General features: G+C 39.3%; 1 protein-coding gene across 1 annotated transcript in view; it reads left to right on the top strand.

Annotated features, from left to right (window-relative positions):
• Gpc6 (glypican 6) overlaps nt 1–21,796 on the top strand; it is a 1,180,899-nt gene that overhangs the window by 1,078,354 nt on the left and 80,749 nt on the right. The window contains exon 6 of the mRNA XM_008827006.3: nt 6,040–6,183. Within this exon, the coding sequence (XP_008825228.1) occupies nt 6,040–6,183 (144 nt within the window). The remainder of the gene's footprint in view (nt 1–6,039; nt 6,184–21,796) is intronic.

The raw sequence follows: 21,796 nt of genomic DNA, 5'->3' as shown, positions 1-21,796 counted from the left end.
CCTGTACTTCCCAGCCCCTGGAACTGAAAGAAGTAAATTTCTGTCATTGATAAACCATCAAAAGTATTTTGTCCTAGCCCTTCAAATTGCCTGAGACCCTTATTCACTACACCACAGCTATCTCTTGTGACATACTGGCCACACTGAATGATTGTTCAAGGAACTGATAGCTCTTGTTTCCTTGTGTGTAAATGGAACAGATTAAAATTCCCCAAGCAGTCATCTAACAAATAGTTCAATCATTAACATGTAATACAAATTAGAATCAAATAAATAAATAAATAAAACAGTACTTACTCTCAAAATATCAAGTCTCATTATATCTAGATAGCATTCATAGCTATCCATATTTAAAATAAGACATTAGAGTTTCACTTGCAAATTTCAAAATGTACATGTTAACTGTGGCATCTCTCTTGACAATAAAAACCCACTGAGAATAAAGTAGGGAAATGGAAACTTTTTTAAAAACACAGCAACAGAGACAGCTCAGTCTGCAACCACTGCCTCTCAGGTGGCCAATGATGACTTTTATGAATATAGAATCAAGCTAGCAAACACAATGCAGAGATAAAGACAGACCTACAAAGCTATAGATGCCTCTGAAAAAGTGTCCTACATGTTAGCTTTAAGAGAAACACGGTTAGATGCTCTGGTGTTCAGGTTCTAAATGCTTTTGTTTATAAACCAAAGACTGCACTGAAACCTGTACTCACCACACCTCCAACTCTTCCTCATAAAATGTCTCTCATAAACTATAAAATATCTCTTTATTTCTTCCATCTCAGAATGCCAATATGCTAAGCATTATTTTAGCAATCCTCTTAAAAAGAGAGGATTCCTGAGTCAGAGATTGCAAAATTCACGGGTCTTTTGAGTAGGCTAGGTAAGAATGGTAATTCCTGTGTACATTTGGGGCTTTCTGGAATTATCTACTTATCCCTTTGCACATCCTTTGGAGGGATGCAGATGGGGGTAATACTGATAATACTTTTTAAAGGAGTATTAGCCAAATAATTTGTTCCCCTTAAGTGGTTTAGCCTGCAGTTACGTCTTCTAGAGGCTTCTGTCTTGTTGTAAAGAAAAGATTTTTGTTTCCCATTGTATTCTCTCAAAACAAAGGTAGCAAATGCTGGAGGAGCACCAGCCTCTGAATGAATGCAGTTCTATCTGAATCACTTTTCCTCTCAGGGGGTCCCCACAACCTTCGTCATGCATCTCAAGGCTTGTTCTACAACAGCAGTCTTGTGGGAAACTCCTGGAGGAACTATGGCTGAGTAATTTTGGGAAACTGTACAAATAACATCATGAACATATCACAACACATGTTGGCATGGAGCCCTTGTGAATGTTCCTCATTTAGCACATGGACTCTGCTGCTTATGCAACAGCTTTGAGCTCTCTTAAGTAATATTTTGTGGGAAACATTTAAGAAACACCAGACTAGGGGCTGGAGAGATGGCATAGCAGGTAAGAGTGCTTGTTCTTCCAGGGGAACTGACTTTGATTCCCAGCATCCATATCAGATGGTTCATAACTGCCTGTAACTCCAGCTCCAGGGAATCCAATGCCCTATTCTCTTCTGACTTCCATGGGCATTATACTAACATACACTTACACACACACACACACACACACACACACACACACAAACTGAAAAAAAGAGGGCAGAAAAACTGTAAAAGCCAGTGTTGGTGCGTGAACATAAGGAAACAGAGGCTTTCAGGCCTCTGGGAACTTGCTCATGGACTTGCAACAATGGTGATAGCATGCAGAAGACCCATGCCAACTCAATCAGACAAAAACCCAGCATAAAATGGGGGAAACAGGCAGCAGGCCCAACCCTAGCCGAAGAACTATTGGCAACTGGTTACTGCTGGGTAAGGGAGAGTAGATCTTCTTTAAGGGAGTGGTTCTAGATAGGCTGACTAGAAGACTCCAGTGGATGAACTTGCACCAAGGAATAGCTAGGTACAAAAACTTGACCAGACAGGACTTAACATATATAACAGAATACATGAAATCCAGTGGGGTTAGGGAGGAGGCTATGAGGGAATTACAGATGAGGGAGTGGGTCTAAATTTGATTAAGATCTGTTATATGAAATGCAAAAAAAAAACAATAAAAATATTAAAACAATTTTTATCAAAAAAGAAAGACAAGGTGTTTCCTTCAAATTTCTTTTCCTAGAACTAAAACTTATAGAAAGTACAGATTATATATAGACTTACATAGTTACATAATGATTATCAAACATTTATTTTCTGGACAGTGGGTTGTGTTTTCCTACCTTATAACCTGCATTTGATTACCAGTGTACAATTGGTAAATGGTACTATTATTCCTATTGGACACAGGAGGAAGCTGAGGTTCATGGGGGCCCCTCTGTTCACATGGCACAGGCTGTTCTCAGCTATGTCTGTCTGCCACTTATCTATATACTTGCCCTTGAAAAATGCAGCTTAGGGCCTTTAAAAAACAGCTTTCATCTCAAAGTTATGCCATCATCTCTGGCCCTGACCGTGATCTGCTCTCACTGCCTTTTCTATCATACTATAAATTCTCTTTTATTTCTTTTCTTATTCACAATGTAATATCTTGAAGTACCCAGGCTACCAAGACCCCTTGTATTAACCTAGGCCTGATCCCCCTGTGCCATAGATTTCTGTATAACTATGTAGCTATGATAGGAAATAGTCCAAACTGAAATAGTCCAAATTTCTGTCCAAGAATTCCTTTTGTCATCCACCCCATAAACCTCCTATTTTTAAAATGTTTTTTCTAGCTAAGAGATTACATATTATCTTAGTGTGTTTGGACTGAACAAATATAGGACAAAATGCTATGAACTAGGTGACTAACAAACAACAGTGCCTCTTTTGATAAGGGTGCTAATCCTATTCATGAGGGCAGATCCTATTTATCTCCCAAAGGCCCTATCTCCTAATCCCATCACTGTGGAGATGAAGTCTTGTGATGGTTTGAATGAACATTTCCCATAGCCTCCAAATATTTGGACACTTGGTCCCCAGTTTATGATGCTGTTTGGGGAGGGTCATAGAACTTTTCGGAGGTGTGGCCAACCTGGGGGAAGGACATCACTGGGGGCAGGCTTTGAGAGTTCAAAGCCATGCCACTTCCAGTCTGTTGTGCTTGCTTCATGTGTCTGCTTGAAGATGTGTGCACTCAGCTTTCTTCTCCAGCCACCTCCCCACCATGATGAACTCTAATACCTCTGGAAATGTAAATTCAATAAGCTCTTCTTTCTATAAGTTGCCTTGGTCATAGTGTTTTATCATAGCAACAGAAAAGGAGCTAATACAGGTCTGTATTCAGGAATCTGAGGAGGACACAGATACTCAGACCACAGTAAATATATTAAATGTGAAACTGTTTGTTTTCCCTTTATATGTTTTCTCAGTTATATGATGTGGGTTTTTATGATTGTTTATTCTCTGTATGGGTCTGATACAGAAGCCCTTCACCATCTTAAAGCAGAAACAGACAAACTGCTGCTCCAGTATGTCTGGCACCTGTTTTCATTAGGTTTTACAGAAGTCTGTAGCACAGCACTTGACCCCAGGCTTAGAGTTTTCATGAAAGGGCTTCTCCCATGGCATGGGAGAAGAGCATGATGGTATCTCTGGTTAGGGATCTTCAAAATATGACGTCCTTGTGACAAGTTTTTAGGAAGTTTCCACATATGGGATTATGTGTTATTTCCAGAATAATTAGGAGTGAACATGGTCCATGGTTTGGATTCAGCAATCTCTACTTTGAAGTCACCCTCAAAATCTAAACCACACATAAATAAGGGAAATCTACTAGGCTAAATTAACTAACCTATGGTCTGTTATAATTAACACCCTCCAAAACAAACTCCACCAGCAAACATCAAGTGGCAACTTGTTTTGTTATGATGAAATCTCTCCCTAGAATGTTAACATTCCTTCAGAGAATCCCAAATTCCTTTGTTTTAGCTTTAACCCTTGAGTCAAACTCTTCTCAAAGGGTGGCAAAGAGTGCCTGTTAACTCTTTCAGTGCCTCCCTTCTTGAAATCTCAGCAAGACCATGACTGTAGTTCCTGCCTGTCTTTATGCTTTTAAAAAGTCAGCTGTCATTTTCAAAGCAATCCAAAATAGCCCACTCAACAGATCCCTGGAGCTGTGGAAATGCTAAGGCCCTCCATCAGCGGTGACCTTGCTGCAGGAAAGTGATTTAGGCACTGGGGAAGAAAAGGCCCACTATCTTTATCACACTGGTTACACCATCAACTTCAGAATTCGTGGAGAGAAGAATAATCAATAGTGTGCTAAGACCAGTCTCAAAGCACGTCAAGACAAAGTACTCCTGCTCTGCAAAATGCTGAGTTGAAGGCGAACTTTGGAATGCAAGAGAAGAGAAATTAGCTGTAGTGGTAAAGCAAAATGAATAGTGTCTCCAGAAGAAATTTGTCATTGGGAATGGCACCCAAGGGCTCTCTGCGTCCTCCAGTGGAATCCCATAATAGGCAGGATGAAAAATGCTTAAAGTTAAACAACATGGAGTCAGACAAAAACACTGAACAAATCTATGGTAAACATGCATATGCAAGTTAAGAATTAATTCACATAAATAGTTGGGGAAAGTTTTCCTTTTGTAATGAAGTATTTGAAAGAAAATCATCCCTCATATACAAAAGTTAGAAACACAAAGCTAAACTTGAAGATGTCTGAAAATGTTTCCTGTAAGTCCACAAAAGATTTGCTCTCTTGGTAATGGGCACAGAGATAAAAACTTGTAGAAACGGTGAAGAAATGCTTTCATATCGCCCTGAGTGGGCTCACTGTGGAAAAAGATTGGCAGCTCAGTCCCTAAATTCATTATGATTAAATGTTTGATTTCCCATGGCATCCCTAATTGTGACACCAACAGCTGTCAACAACAAAACTAGAAGAAAATGTCATTATGCAGCTTTCACCCATTTGCTTGTCCTGTTTCCACACAGTTGCTCAAGAGAATGTTTTCAAAGAATCCTTCCAGCAGAGGTTTTCATTATTCAAGAAGGAGCCCCTCGAGTCATTTGGTCTTATGTGCTACATATGACATACATTTATGTTAGATAACAGATAACATGGGTCTCACTGTTGCCAAATTCAAGTGTACCAAAGTGTCTGGGACACAATTCGTTTAATCCTGAAACCATCTTATGAAGTGGCTATTTTAACTCCCATTTTTAATAGTTGTTTCTTGTTCTTTGTTGTGGTTTTATTCTGTATAGCCTGAAGACCCTGAATTGACACAGTGAACCATATTATTACAGGAAACACGGGGTTAGATGCTACTGCTTAGAGTATGACTGCCCCAAAAACTGAACCTTCTTCTAATCTTTTGGGTTTAAGATACCTTATTTAAGATCTGTGTTCTCGATGAATTGAATTCATGAGACTAAACTTAAAGTCGAGTGAAGTGTCTATAAAACACATATTCCCTCTATGAAACACGTCACTTTCTTCCTCTGCCCTGGCACATTAGATATTCCTTAAGCTTTGTCTATACCAAGAGGGCATTTAGACTGTGAAATTTCAGACAAAACACACAGCAGTGAGTACCATGATGCTGAGTAGACCGCCAGAAGGGCTGGTGATTCTAGGATGCTATCACAGACAAGAATGCTACACGGCTTTGTTCAGTCTTTACCTGGGAGCAGGTACATGGGGCTGCTCAGATTTTTTGCCACTTTGTCCATGGCAACGAAAGCACTAGCAAGACTGATTTTAGGATTTACTAATAAATTTTTTCTAAGAAGACAAACCGGAAATACAGAGACTGTAGATAATGAGGACTGTCTCTATCTCTCGTAAAATGCTGAGCTTAGGCCTGTGGATGGTCACCCCATATTCGGCAACTCTTTTTCTATTAGTGGTTCCCTATGCTTACAGCTGAAAATTAGAGTTATTGGAAAAATTTCATGAGAAATGGGGAAAACACTGTGTTGCACACTTCTGGGCCATGAGTTTACAGCAATTTCATTGTGTCACTTGTATTGGTCCCTCCAGGTCTTTCAGGGATGTGGCCAGCCCAAACCAGCTCCAGCCCTCAGATCTGCTCGCTCAGCTCCCGAAAACTTTAACACACGGTTTAGGCCCTACAATCCCGAGGAAAGACCCACAACCGCTGCAGGCACAAGCTTGGACCGGCTGGTGAGTACTCGGATTGATGGTCATGAGGATCAGAGAGCTGTTCTCTGAGACCTGGGTCATTTGTTCTGTAGAACAGACTCTGGGATTCTAAAGCAGTTGGTTATAAAAGTCATCTTATTCTTATATCTGCTCCCACTTTTAATTAGGATAGTGGAAAGTAATAGAATCTTTCTTTTAGACCGTGAATTCGATTATTTAAGAAATCTTATAACTATTAATCTATTGGTGCAGCGACTGAAATTTCAACTTCATATTTCTGAAATATTGCTTTGAAAGTTTTTCCAGGGATATAATTACAATCGCACATTTCTTCCTCATTTCACTTCTGTTCTTAAAATGATTGTTTATGTGATTATGATATCTTATGACTTTCTTACAAGTTCTCATGTGCAAAATTTTCCGTTTGGAAAGTCCCTTCTAGAAAGCCTCAAACTAATTGTCTTTTTCCTTCTCTAAATGTCTTTTAAAAGTTGGGGTCTGAGGACCATCTAAATGTGTGTCAGAGACTGAATGACTTTTATGTCAGAGCAATCTACATGGCAAATGCAACCGTAAACAGAATAAACACAATTTTTGAATGTTTTAAAAACCAAATTTGACATAAAAATTAAAAACTCATAGTTTCAAAGAAATGTTGTCCGGTCATATTCAGTCCAACGTCCTGAATTCCTAGTACTATAAACCATTTATATACCTATAATTGTTACTGCTATGAATGTTGCTTTGTCAATTATCTTGATGTAAAATTAACAGATAAAAACCTTAAGGTCGTAAAGCATTTGAACCACATCTGATTATGTCATATGAACTCAAATCTCAAGGGTTCCTGGTTATGGAATACTTTATTAGTCACTGTTGTGAATGGCTTTATGATTTTAGTTAATATCCCTCTACAGTGTAGAACTCATAAGATTAAATTAGTTGCATTTTGGCCTCCATGTAAGTACATCTTAGCATTTCTCTCTATTAAAAAAGTCAAATGTATTTAGCAGCATAAAAGTCTGTCCATTAAGTATCAAAGTAAAGAAGTAACCATACTCGCTAACTGCTGAATTATGTTATAAATTTATTACCCTTTATTAGCAAATACAATGCCCCCTTTGATGCAGGTTTTAGAAAAGATACGTGTTTAATTGCTTCCACCTGTTTCCCTTGCTTATTCCTATTTTCTATCCAAGTTTCAGAAACGGCTTAAAATTAGTCACTATTTTTCTTTTAAACAACCAATTACACTCTGCCAGACAACAACTGATCTGTTCTCTCAAAGAATGATGGTTTTCTTTAGATTGCATTGTTTGGGTTCTACTTTACAAATTGCTTTGTATATCCCTCTAGCCAGATACACACATGGCAAGTATAGGTTTGATTCCATTTTAGTTGACTCTAATTCAGTCGTTGGAGGAGGTTAGGCCCTTCAAGATTTTTGCAAACTTCAATTTTAGAACCTAGATACAGTGTCAGATGAATAAATTTTCAACATCTCATGTGCAACGCTGTGCCTATAGATGACAGTACTATATTACATACTTCAGAATCTCTTAGGAGAGTATACCTCAAGCTAAGATTTCTTACCACAATAGAACAAAAAATTTTTTTAGAAGTGGGGTACAATGTACTTGGTTAAATTGCATTAAATCTAGACACTGTGTCGATACCTATGGCAATTAATATTTCCCTTTGAAACAGAGAAGCATCCACAGGATAAATGAAGTAAAACAAGAAAAAAAAAAAAAAAAAGGCTACTCCAGGCAGTATTTATGCAGTAAAACACAACTTAAAACTCCAACACTGGGAGGATTTCACATGATGTTTAAAGACTGAGAGATATGAAACTGGAATTTGAACCTTCTGAAGAAGAACCTCATTGGGAAAACTTCACAATTCCCCAAAAGAAGGAATCTTGAAAGTTTTGGCAGACAGTAAACTGATTAAAGATCTTCCATTTTATGCCCCCTAAAAATATTTTTAATCCAATTTTTTTCTAACAACAAATGACAATGGTTAATTACCTGTTCACAAGTAGAAACTCAGGGCCAGACCCAGAGCATAAATATTCAACCCATGAACCAGGTTTATTATCAAACATTCTCCATCAGCACAAGCATTGACTTCTGACTATGTAGGTAGGAATTGTAGTCTTATTAATATTTTATTGAATGAAATTCTTAATCTCTTTTCAGTTTTAACAATTGGCAATTTGTAACTCACGGCCAGTCATAAGCCTACCTCAAGTGACTTTCCTTAGCATCTAAGAGTGAGAGTTATTGCCACATCAAGAGGAGCTTTACCAAGCTTATTCTTGAAACCAGAGCTTGGCTCTAAGCTAGTATCAGAGGCTCCTTTAGCAGCCCCTGGCTTCCCCAAGGCCTTTCCTTTTGAGTGCCTGCTGCTTTTCAAACCCTGGAAGGTGGAGTGGTTCCGTAGTCAGCTGTTCATGGTCCTGTTCAAGGGATGGCTGATGAGCTCTCCAGATGAGTCTATTCTCAATTACAGTCTGCCCCAACTGTTTATAAACAAGGCTTGTGTTACCTACTCCTGTTTTAATTTTGTCCTGCAAAGATGTTTCCTGAATATTTATAAGAAGCATGTGTCCCAGAAAAGGGGGATAATTGGAAAAGGTTCCTCTGTTTCAGCAGAGAAAATGCTTCAAAGACTAGCGTCAAAAGAAATAAATACCCACTCACCCCACCCCATTTGCCAAAATGAAAAGAACTTAATTTTGAGACTCTTGGAATGCAGCTTCTTGATACTATTTAAATTAATTCCTATGGTACTGACTTTGGGATCTGTTGGTAAACACTCATGTCAGTTATTGTAAAACTGTTTTTATGTGAACTAGTAATTTTAGAAATAAGGTTTTCTAAGTCATGGCTAAAACTTACATAAGAGAATGAGAAAAAAATGCTTTTTAAAAAAACTTAATTCCTTCATAAAGAACTTGTAAATTCTATATCACAGAAAACACTTCCATTTGGGCCTAAAACACAGTCAATGTAGCCAACAGCTTCAAAACATGTTACTCTTAAGTAATGCTTTGTTATCCATAATGAATGAATGTGTTTGCATAAGTTCAGCTGATGACAGAAAGCTGGCTCCTGTGAAAATATCACAGTTCTTACTGCCAATAGCCACATTTTGTTGAGATTGCCAACACCATCACCTGATCCCACTGACAGATCAGTTTTGCCTCCATGTTTCACCCTAGCAGCCTCCTGTCCCCATGGCTGCTAAAGGTTTCCAGTTAAGTGGGCCAGAGGTCATTGTACTCCAAAAGAGATTGGTTCTCTTCTCCTTTTCCTAAATTTATCCTCTGTGTATTCTCTTAAACACTTCGATGTAAGGCTATGATTTTGTAAAGAAAGCTCCAATTCACTGGACTCATGGGGTGCAAAAATAATTCAGCACAAAGTAGCTGGAGTTTTCAGGTCTGAGCACGTAGAGGTGTTCCATGTTCTCTTCCCTAAAAGGCAATTAGTAGTACAGCTCAGAAATTAGAGCTCAGTGTGCTCGATGGCTCCTGAACACACTTAGGCAGGGACTGTCTATTACTTATGGCAGTTCTTTCATTAGAGCAAACCTGTACTCTAGATTATGGCCCTTAGCAGAACTGGGTTTATAAAAGCAAATCTTTTTTTAAAAAACAGACTTGAAAGTTAACTCATCAAGTTACGATGATTTAAACCAAAACGTCTCCAGTAAGTATCCAATCTTGTCCTGGGCACAAGGATTTCTCCAGGTCACTCTGGGAATTTGGGATGGGCGGAGGTGAAATACCAGTCAACTAACTAAGCTAACCTTTCTGCCTGTGCCGTGCTATTATGTATAGAATAATTTCTTTCTCTTTTTCCTTTGAATTTGTTTTCCTCTTGCTTCCCAGAGGACTGTGTGGAGGACTATGCAGCATAGTGTAAGCACCTCTCTCATTCTTTTGTTTATCCCATTTGTCTTTTGTACAGTTGTTCTGGAACATTCCTGAGACACTCCCTCCTTCCCTTTCCCTTTCCACCTTATCTGGAGTGAGTTGACCACTACACAGGGTCGACTTGTTTCCTAGTTTCCTCTCTGCTTGGTATTTAAGGCTAACAATTGGTTTGTTTGTTTGTTTGTTTGTTTGTTTGTTTTTGGTATTCTTCCCTGGGGCAAGATTTCAGCCTAATCTTTGTGGAAAACTACCTCATTTGGTGGCTGATTTAAATTCTATTCTGTTCAGACTATTATTGTTTGCCTAAAAAAACTAGCCCATCCCGATAGACTATATTGGCCTTTTCTTCTTGTGCTGAGCAAATGATTACCTCGCTAATAATAAGAACAAACCAACATCAGTTGCCATGCATGAGGAGGTCATTTTTTGATTAACTGGCACTTAGAGAATTTAGGGAGTTAAGAAATAGTTTATGATATAAACTGTTTTCTCTCTGTGTATTTTTGTTGTTCCTATTTTAATTTATTGGGCTGTTATATTGTTGTTGATTGGTTTTTAGAGCATTCAGGAGGGAGTATTTGGACACTTTTTTAATTTGAAAATGGTTTATATTGGGCTGGGGACAAGAAGGTTATGTCGACTATTTACATTAACCAAAATAACCAGATAGTTGTCCAGTGTAGTTTTTCACAATGCTGTTTTGTAACAGTGGCATTCCTTCACGGGACCTATAACCTTAAACCTGGAATGTTGTACAAGTCTGTAATCCCAGTTCAAAACCAACCGGGGGCTACCAAGAGAGTTCAAGACCAGCCTAGGGCTATGTACCTGTCTCAGAAAACTATGTCCCTGTCCCAGAAAACCAAACCAAACAAAAATGCTGCAAAGAATGGTACCCTGCATGCTTTGTGAGTCAAGGAAAGAACATAGCTGTCACTGGAGGGGACATATGTATCCATCCAGCACTCCCATGACATTATGGTATTCTACATCCCCCCTCTCGCCTTAAATCTAGGTGGTACTATCTATAATATCACCTTTAAAATTCATTTTTTCAAAAGGAATGGGTCTCCTGAATAGTATTCCTATTAATCACCCAAGTCTGGGGCACTTTGAATGAAATAAGAGAGCCTAAGATGTAAATCTAGAACAGGAACTTTCTAGAAAGGCAGACCTAGAGGAAGAAACAAGGTAGACCAAGGACTCAAGGTATTAAATGGAGGACAAGAGGAGAAACTATGGCTGGGCAAGTTGGGTTTCTCTTAGTTTGGCCAAACAAATAGCTTGACTAGCTCCAGTTCAGGTAGTAGGTACCTGCCTTTCCCACACACTGCCTCAGCAATTGACCAATGCGACCTCAGCAGACAGTTGCATCTTCCTTCAGAGTGCAAGGATGAATATAACCACGTCATCACCTCTCGTCCACTGGACCTCCTTATCTAATTCCATCTTCATCTAGACTAAATATTAAAAGAACCAAATTCTATTTTGAATATGATTCTTCCAAAAAGAACTGTAACTTCTGTAATCCATTGGTTTGTCAGCAGATAGGTTATTAATAATATCACATACAAGCTGAAGTACTTGCAAAATGCCATGGAGATGTGTATTTGGGGACTGGGAAGTTACTTTGGTGGTAGAATGCTTGCCTAGGATATGCACACTTCAATCCCCAGCACTGAAACAACAACCAAAAAAAGGCATTTTTTTTTTTTTATTATTGCTTTGAAACAAAATGGACGAGGCAATAGCATTCTGGACTCATTTTCTCTCTGATGGTTAATACCATTTTCAGAGTAAAATGCTAGTCATAAAAATGTTCTTCCATGCCTCTTTGGAGCCATTCGGATGAGATTTAGGAAGCCTGGTTGTAAGGATTGGGAAACAGTTGTTCATTTCAAATTGCCATGGCCTTTCATTGCACCTCAAAGGAGCCTGCATCCTGCTAGCTTTGCTACTTTGCATTTCAAAAGGATGTCGGGCTGTATTTAAGAAACTGCTTTATTTTCTAGAGGTTTGGCCACTCTCTTTAGAGGGTTGGAACTGGTACTTCCTACTTTCTATCTAATCCCCCTTCCTGCATCTTTGCTTAGCCTAAACAAGAAAAAATAAAACCTTCCCAATAACAGTAAACTAGATTCTCCATATTTGTTTCTGAAAGATGAATGGGTCAAAACTAGGTTGGTTTTCGGCCTCTGCTGCAGCTGAATAAATTATCCCTCATTCACCCCAGCAAACAAATGGCCACCACTCAGTCCACATCAGAACATGAACTTCGCAATCTTGCCTGAACCTGCTTTATCTGTTTGCTGCAAGCCCCCACTGAGCACACCCCAGTTTCACTTTCACCCTTGGTAATAACAGCAGCAAATGCAGTGTGCTTTCATAGCTGAGGAAAAATCAAGAAATTTGAAAACCAACTTATTCAGTCTCCATTCCCTGCTGTTCTCCGGGCAACATAAGCAGCATGTGGTTGCAGGGATGGGGCCTGACACCATTCATGAGGTTTGTACTTGATTGGACCCAAGTGGGGGCTCTCAGAAGACACCCATATAAAGGCATGACTTATCTCCAGGATATGCTGCTTAGTCTGTGGGTTTGAAGGATGCTCAAACCTAACTCAATGGTGAGCACTGCTGGAAACCGGGACAAACTGCTGCTCTTTATGTGGATTTCTTAGCTCCTACCAATAGGCAGTGGACTATTTTTTACCTACTGGGAAGCTCTTCTTTCAGTCATGTGGAAAAATAGTAAAAATAGAAGGAACAGGCTTTTGTTGCATGGGCTTATGTGCTACCGAGAGAAAGAAGATAAACCACAGATATAACTTCCTGGGAGACACAAGTCTCCGTCACTGCCTCAAGACATGGTCAGAGAATCATATAGATCCCAACAAGGATATAAAAACATGCCACAGGTTTGAATGGAGAAAAGTTTTGCACACTTTATACTCAGTATGAGTGCTCTAAAATCAATCTTGAGACTGATTTTATTTAATTTGCTGAAAAAAACAAGACCTTTGCTAACTCTGGGTTAAACTATCCTCTATCCTAATAAACACAAATAAAAGCTTTGGTGACCTCCAGACTCAAACAAGGACTGCTACTAGATTTGGGTCTATTTTATAAGATTGTCAATATGTTTATTTTCTCCTTCAGACTTTAAGATTTCTTTCAGAATTCCTAGACTTCAGCTAAAACTCAAATTGATGTATTTTATAGTTAAAATCAATCCACAAATGTATTTATCGAGTTCTTCTCTGTTGCAAAGCACTTAGTAAAACTTGCTGCCACGAAAGAGCTCCATCACAGTGCAGAGTTAGTGCTGGTGTCATCAAAAACAAGGGGGTACTGCTCACAAAGACATGGCTTTTCAAATCAGTTAGACATGCTCTGTCTAAATGGGAATAGTAGCTAGTATAAAGTGTCCTAAATCATTAGAATAGAGTAAATAGGAATTTGATTTCATAATCCATGATAGACTACACCAAACAAAATGGAGAAGGAATATTAACAAACAAATAATCATTGACAAAATATGCAAATTGAAAACATTAAACATCTGTAGCATCCTCAGCATAGGCCATGTCTAATAGTTCATTTTCTCTTAAGTTAGAACTTTCTGCCCGAATCTTGAACAAATTAAACAGGAACATTGTTGGCAGTTATAAATTAGTCAGATGAAAAAGCCCATCTGCCCACTCGTTCGCACTATCTGTCCTATATCAAAAGATGAAATTGGTGTTTCAGTGAATTGATTACGAAAAGCTGAACAGGTGAGCCACACTAAACTGCTCAAATTAAAAATATTTGTTCATGTGACACATCAGTTGACACAGACCTTTTATTAAATATTGCACAGCTTAAAGAACCTTTTTCTTGTCATGGAAAACCTGCAGTAATTTTTCTCCCAAGCTGTCTGAGATATTTGCTCCACAACTCCCCAATGTGATGTTCATGTTTATGAAAGATAGAACTGAAAAAAAAGGGATATTTCATAAATACAAGTTTTGATATATTTGCTGTATAATCAATCAGCTTTTAACCGACTCTGGAATACATTTTAAAGCACTGGGAATTTGGCTATTCCCACAACATACTTTGGACAGTCTTTACTGCTGGCAATAAACCTCAGGCATAAACATTGTAGAGAAAGCCAGATGAAAAGAAACTCGCTTCAGTAAAAATTGACTTACTTCTGTAAGTGTTAAAGGTAGAAAGACACCTGCAATACGTAATAATTTTATTACTTAAGCTTATTCATGGTCATTATCATCAAAGGCGTGGCTTCACGGGTATTTCTTACAACTTAAAGACTGGTTAAGCCATTTAAAAATAAAAAGCCAGGTTGAGAGAAAATGTAGGAACTAGGAGCCCCTCTACTATATTGTTACCTAACAAAGAATTGGGGTGGGGGTGGGTTTGTATAATATCTTTAGACTTTTTTGCAATGCTGTATTGATCTGGAAAAACCAGAGTAAACAAGATTATGCCTACAAGGAACCACCCATAAGAGCATACAATTACAGGTTTATTTCTTGTTAGTGCCAAGTACCTGCTGCAGACTGACTGTGGGTCTGTGGCACCCTTCATCCAGGCCCGTAGGTGACAGGGCAGCCATCATTGGTACTTCACATAGTTGGGGAAACTGACGATGTGTAAAGGTGGCTGTTAAGTGTCTTCACCTGGAAGGAGTACGTCATCCTGTTCATGTCTCACTGGCTGAAGTGAAATGAATCATGTGTCCAAGTAAGCCTTCCGAAGGACAAGGAGGGTAATATCAGCATGTGTCTTACATAGATGGAAAATAAGCATATTGTGACAGCAGCTCAGTCAACCACAAACAGTATGACCAAATCAAGAGTTTTTTCTTCTTTTTTTATTCTTTTTATATTTATTTGAGAATTTCATGCATGTACAAGTTGTGTTTTGGTGAAATCTACTCTTTCCCTCCAACCCTTCCCATATCCCACCCCAGTTAAGATTTTAAACTAACAATCTACTTTATTATACTGAGACCCTAAGACAAAACTTATTTGGGGGGGTGATACAGATCAGTCACTTATTCATTCAAGAAATATTTGTTGAATCTAAAATTAGCCAAGTATAGGTGACTAGAACAAAATCAGAGTACACAATACCTTAGAAGATGGTGTGGCACTACCATGTCACATTACAATGACCTGAATAAAACAGCCTGACTTTTATCTTAGCTTTTAAGAGTGGGCTCAAACTCAGAGGACACCTGTTCCCCCAAGTATCTCTTGGAACTGTGCCCTGGAACTATGATCTGGAAAGAATTCTTTGAGTCAGGCCTCACCCATAATTTTATTCAAAATCATTTCTCCAGCTTCAATTGGGGAAGTGCAAGCTTGGGCCCACCCTTATCTTCCCTAGTTTTAGAATATCTCATACATACATCCTTTCTCAATCTTCATGTTGCCAATGAGAATACCTTTCAGCACTTTGATATGTTAATTCTCAAGTATATCCACGTTCATTCATTATTTTTGGGGGTGGTGTAACAAATTGAGGTTCCCAAGTCATAAGATCACATGGTTCAGTGAGTTTGCCAAAGTTAATTAAAAGTCATTAGTCCAGATTATGTTCATTTTATAAGTAATTCCTATAAGATGGCAAACATAATTATCTATAACTTAGATCAGAACACGCCCTGAAGACTTTTATATAATGAACTAACCCTTTTATGTGCCTTAGAAAGAATGAACATGAAAAGAAAGATAAGGAGGCAGGTATGTAACTCAGTGGTAGAGTGCCTTTCCTAACAAGGCCTTGAGTTCGGTCCCTGGCACTGAAAAAAAAAAGTGTGCATTGCCCTAGCACGCCAGCATCTTTCTGAGTCAGGTGGATTTTAAGCATCAGATGCTATGATGCCTACCTGAACTTTGAGTCAATCATGAGTCAATCACAGCATGGATGTCTCACCCCAAATCTGAAGATAATTTCTCAAAGAAGGATGTGAAAGTTGCTGCCAGTGAGTAGAAGAAAAGTGGTACTAGAGGAACAGAATAAGCCAAGACTTTTTATTACTGGCATTTAAACATCTTTCAGACCTTACAATATATATTTTCAATGCAGCTGCAACACTGCAGACCATGAGTTCCTCTCTGATGTGACTTCATGTCATGTCTGCTTAGGTAAAGCAAATTTTTCTGTTCTTCTCCTTTCTGGGTCAATCTGGTTGGAGTAAATCCAATTGTTCACCCTTTCTCACTCTTTCAGACATCATCAGTTAAGATTGTCGAGAATTCGCGGCTCTGGAACCTGCCCTTGTCTTCTTTTACAATATCAGTTTATTTCTGAGCAGCATTCATGAAGGAGAACACTTTTTACAGGTTAATCGGGGAAACTGCAGTGGCTGACAGCAACAGCAAACGTATCGATTGCAATGAAAGTCTTGGGAATGTGTGTGCCATTGGCTTCTTCGTGGAACCATTTGCAAAATCGGAGAGCCTTGATTCAGCTGGAAGAAAAATTACAATACCAATTCATAAATTATTTATGTGTAATGAGGCAGGAAACCAATGACTTTGTAAGTTTTATTCTAAGGGATTTTGACCTCAGAAAACTCCCCAAAGGAGCAGGCATTCATTTCAGTGAAAAACACTCATCTCTATACTTGAAAAGCTGAGCATTTCCATGCTGGCTCTTTTGTAGTTCCTTGAGAGCCAGGGAAAAAAAAGGAGGGGCTGGAACAGCTCTGGGAAGAAAACAGACAGCAAACTGCTTTAATTGATCTCCTCACATAAAATCCAAGGACCCAGAGTCTGTCTACATGGCAAATGCCCCAAAACAAGATGTGTGCCCAAGAAATGGGTCTAGTTACTTGGAAAAAATCTAATCTTCTGTATACAGCAATCTTCAAGAAACAAACGCTGTTTCATTAGAACTCTTCATCCCCATCATCTCTTTAGTGAGAGTTTCTTAATAAAGGGAAACCAACTGGTTACTATTAGAAAAAATAATAAACAATTTCTGGTCAGTGAGATGGCTCAGCAAGTAAAGTCACTGGATGCCAAGCCTGACCTCCTGAGTTCAATCCCCAGAACCCACATAAGAGAGAACTGACTCCAACTTGTTCTCTGACCTCCCTACACATATTGTGTGTGGCACATGTACACACACACACACACACACACACACACACTTCAGTAAATAAATGTAATTGAACAATATTTTTTTGAAGTTCCCCTTCTCCACTAGCTTTTTGTCTACAATTTGATTATATGTGTAGATGTAGACTTTTGGTTTATTTTGCTCAGGACCTACTAAGATTTGTGAATCTGATGACTTTTGTCACTATTCTGGAAAATTCTTAGTCATTATTTCTTGAAGTACTGCTTCAACCTTGAACTTTCTCTACTCTTCCTTCATGAAACTGGTTCTTGCTCTGCCTCCTCTTTGTTGCTTAACCTTTCTTAGTGTCTTGCTACACAGAGAATAATTTATTTAGCTCCCCATTTTGGTTGATTAAAATTTTCTTCCATTAAATCTCCCATTAATTTCCCATTAAATTCTCCCATTCTCAATGACTGATTGGCTGTTAATTTCTACTACATATTTACTTATTTTCACATATGCTGGGCCCTAGGTTGGACAGTCTCTTCTCATTTTCACATTCCTCATTCTACTTTCCCCATTTTAAATACATTTATTTTGTACTTTCAATATTTAAAGAGTTTGCAGATTCTTACAAATAATACTTTATTTCTTTGTTAATATTTTATGTGTTTCCATTCTCCCCATCCTCACCCCCTCTGTGCATGTGCGCACATGCGTGTGCGTGTGCGTGTGTGTGTGTGTGTGTATTTATATTCCTTTAAACTCAATCAACAGAAATTCTTTTGGGCCTATACTGAAGATTATTTCCACTTTACTCTGCACTAAATAAAGATTTCTCCTTTAGACTCCCAGTAGTATTTGCTGGGGCACTGATGCAGGATTGTCCCCTAAAGCCTTACTGTAGTAATTTTCTGTCCCTTTCTCTGCCCTAAAAATGAATTAAAGCCACAGCTGAAGACCATCAAGGTCTGTCTTTCTGGCAAAAGCCAACCTCTGTCCTAGAGTCTCATTTTCATTTAGCTTCCACTTTCTGACCAATTCATAGACTCCTTTAAAACATAATTTCTGTATTTTATGTGGTAGTGTTCATTGGTTTTAAGAGGAGCTGTCAGGGGAGGCAATGTTTGATACCTCCCAGGAAATGCACGGGGAAGCACACGTTTTCACGCAGGGCAACTTTCCCACCAATTATGTATTAAGATCCTTTGACCCTGTGTGGTATGAGACTATTTTACATTAGCGCATAGTAACAGTCAGTTACTCAGGTTCCCTGTTTCTGAAGATCATTCTAGAAAATGCTGTTCCATTGGGCCACATGGTAGTTGGTGTTATTGGCTAACACTGTTCCAGATACCTCCCTGAACTTCTGGTCCAGGAAGTCCATAGCCCCATCTCCACAGCTCTAAAACCTCCAAACTTGAGCCTCTTGACCCAAGTCCCTCACAGGAACAAGGTCATACAAAGTTTTCTCTTGAGACTGAGGCTTTGGGTGCTAGAAACACCTCTAGAACTCATTGCTCATGGTTTTCTCTATGAGTAATTTTAACTAAAAGATGCCACAATTCACTAGAGCTGCTGACCATTACAAATGTAAACTCAAGTATACCCTTCATGATGTCTCTGTGTTGGCACCTGGAAAGACCCTTCTCCATATACTTATCAATATAGGCCAAGTGGGCAAAGAGAATAGCAAACAGAGCAAGGAACTCTGGAGTGTCTGGTAGAGGGCATTGAAGAACACCTTCTAGGGCTGATGGTCTTCATCCAACTACTTAATTGGTTGCTTGTGTGGAGTATGGTGATTACAGTGATTTCAACCTAGTTCAAATGGATCTTTCACTCAACAAGGTGTATTTTCTAAAAATTGCCTCTGTAGGTGATTCTGGCATTGGGCAAGCATCATAGAGTGCATATACTCCAGTCCAGATAGTCTTGGTCAGTTATTTCACATGGTGTTTTGATGCAATCAAGACACACATGAAACACAAGATGCATGAGGTTGCTGCCAACCTCACATGGCTTACTGTTTTATGGTAAGCTTTAATTATACATTTTAAAAAGTAGACTCTAGGGGTCTGGAGAGTTGGCTCAGGGGTAAGAGTACTGGCTGCTCTTACAGAAGACTCAGGTTCGAATCCCAGGACCTACATGGTGGCTAATAATCATCCCTGACTCCAGTTTCTAGGAATCTGACACCCTCTTCTGGCTTCCATGGGCACTACAGGACACAGGTGCACTTACATACACACAGGCAAAACACTCATACATATAAAAAAAATTAAGTATTTTAAAAATAAATAAATAAAAAGTAGACTCTAAAATAATTAGAAAATATTTTGTGATAAATACACAAGCCAGAAACATAGTTGTTTACTATCACTGTCAATGATGTAGACTGCACATAATTGTGTTTGCTGCACATAATTGTGTTTGTTGTCTTTTATACAACTGACAGCACAGTAGCTTTGTTTTTAGAAGCATGACACAAACTTGTGAGAACACTTGAGCTACAGGGTTCCAGTGTCAGCAGGTCACAGGAACTTTTCAGTCATTATAATCTTATGGAACCAGCCTCATACACTGTAGCACAGTGTATTAAACTCTTCTCTCATGTGTAGTGCAAAGTCAGCACTTCCACATCTGCAGTTGGCAGTTGTTCCCACAGACCACTCAACAATTTGCCTTGGCCCAACTTCTGGGCTAGTGCTGGTTCATGTGAAGTGCCTCATATGTGTTGTTACGGTTTGGGGATTTAAATGTCCCTCAAAGGCCCATATGCCAAAGGCTTGTGGTGATACAGGAAGGTGGCAGATACAGTGGAACACAGGTGCGGATGCAGGTGATGATGCAGGTATAGGAAGCGGGATATGGTGGAAGGATGGTGAGACATTAGGCTGTGCCCTTGAAGAGGATACTGGGACCCCAGCCTCTGCTCTCTCACTTTCTCCCTCCCTCTTTCTCTCTCTCACCCCTCCCTCCATCTCTTTTTCACTCCCTCCTGCTCTTTCACAACAGCCAGGAGATGAGCAGATCTCCTTTGCCACATTCTTAATCTATGATATTCTGTGCCATAGCAAAAGGGTCAAAAGGCCCAAAGCAAAAGGGTCAAGTGACCAAAGGCTGAAATCTCTAAAACCATGAGCCAAAATCAGCCTTTCTTCCTTATAAGATGGTCAGCTCATTTTGTCACAGGAATAGAAAGCTGACTAACACATATGCTAGCTGGATGGACTGGCATGGATCACTAATGTATTTCATTTCTTTCGTTCATTCCCTGACACAGACAGGTAGAAAAGCTGAGCTATGTTTGGCTTCATCAAACCTGCTGCTGTGTTGTCCAAATGAGAACTATGAGACTGAAAAATAGTCAGCCCACAGTTCAGCCCCACTGTCCCTAATCATGCCCTTGCTCTCCCTCTCACCCCTGTGTGAGGGTCCTGCCCCACCCCACCAGAAGCATACATGTTTTAGCTTTCACATATTATAGGCTTTGGAAGTACACAGAGTTCCACATTAGGAATTTCTTAACCCTCCCTCATTTTCTGATCTGTGAAAAAACCTCTCAAATATCTGTAAAATAATGACATGAAGCAATAAGTTTAATGACCCTAGCAGAGCCATGGTCTATGTTAAACCTAGTTGTTATTACAATTGTTAATAGGAACAAAAATAGATTAATACTGGCTGTTTTCAGCTTTATTAATAAATATGAACAGCACTTCAGTTGGAAGATTTCAGGTGTATGATGGGATGTGAGTTTAACACAAGCCTGCACGTAAAAAGCCTCTGCCCTAGCCTTTGGTCTGTACTGGAAGTACCAAGTTTACCTTCATGGTTCAGCATGGAAGGTGAGCCCAGGCTAGGTGTGGTAGGGCTGGCCGCTGAGTACTGGAAGCCAGTGGACAGTGGATGTGAGTGAATCCTGGCATCTCACACGGTTGTCACATAACGTAACACTGGAGCTTCTATAAGATACAGTCACAGAGCAAGCTTACTATGAAATGTCCCGGGGTGCACATTTGAAAAGCTGAAGAGACTCGAGTTATATGAAAGTATTCAGGAAGGACATAGCTAAATGGTGGATGAAAATAACCTAGAGCAGTGATGGCACAGAGAGAGGCAAGGGACTCATTGTTGAGAGCAGTGTGCAGGCCTGTGGCCTCATGTCACCGCCCAGGACTGCTGCTGAAAGGCTTTTGAAAGGACATTAGAGCCAGGCCATGTAGAAATACTGGCAGAGGACATGAAAAACCCAAATTAGGTGGCAGAAATAAATGTGAAGGTGAAATGCATTTAAAATAGTCCTTCAAAAAAACCTCGCTTGAAGGTGAACACCAGGGACACATCTCTGACTATAATTTACCTGCACAATGATCAGTGCTTTGAGAACAGATTTGACTACGAGACTGACAAGAAGAATCTCGCAACTATTTTTGTCTTCCCCCATCTTCACCGCCTTCCCTTTAAAGTAACAGGACAGACAGAGGCACAACATTGAGACTAATGGCACAAGGACAGGAAACATAGGAGCCACAACAAGAACCCAGGCTTCCCATTTCTCTGGATTCATGTTCATCTGATTCGCTTGTCTATCTGTCTTATAAAATAG

Source organism: Nannospalax galili, unplaced genomic scaffold (assembly GCF_000622305.1).
Source record: "Nannospalax galili isolate Female #2095 unplaced genomic scaffold, S.galili_v1.0 scaffold272, whole genome shotgun sequence".
Lineage (NCBI taxonomy): Eukaryota > Metazoa > Chordata > Mammalia > Rodentia > Spalacidae > Nannospalax > Nannospalax galili.
This window is presented reverse-complemented; position numbering and strand designations above follow the sequence as displayed.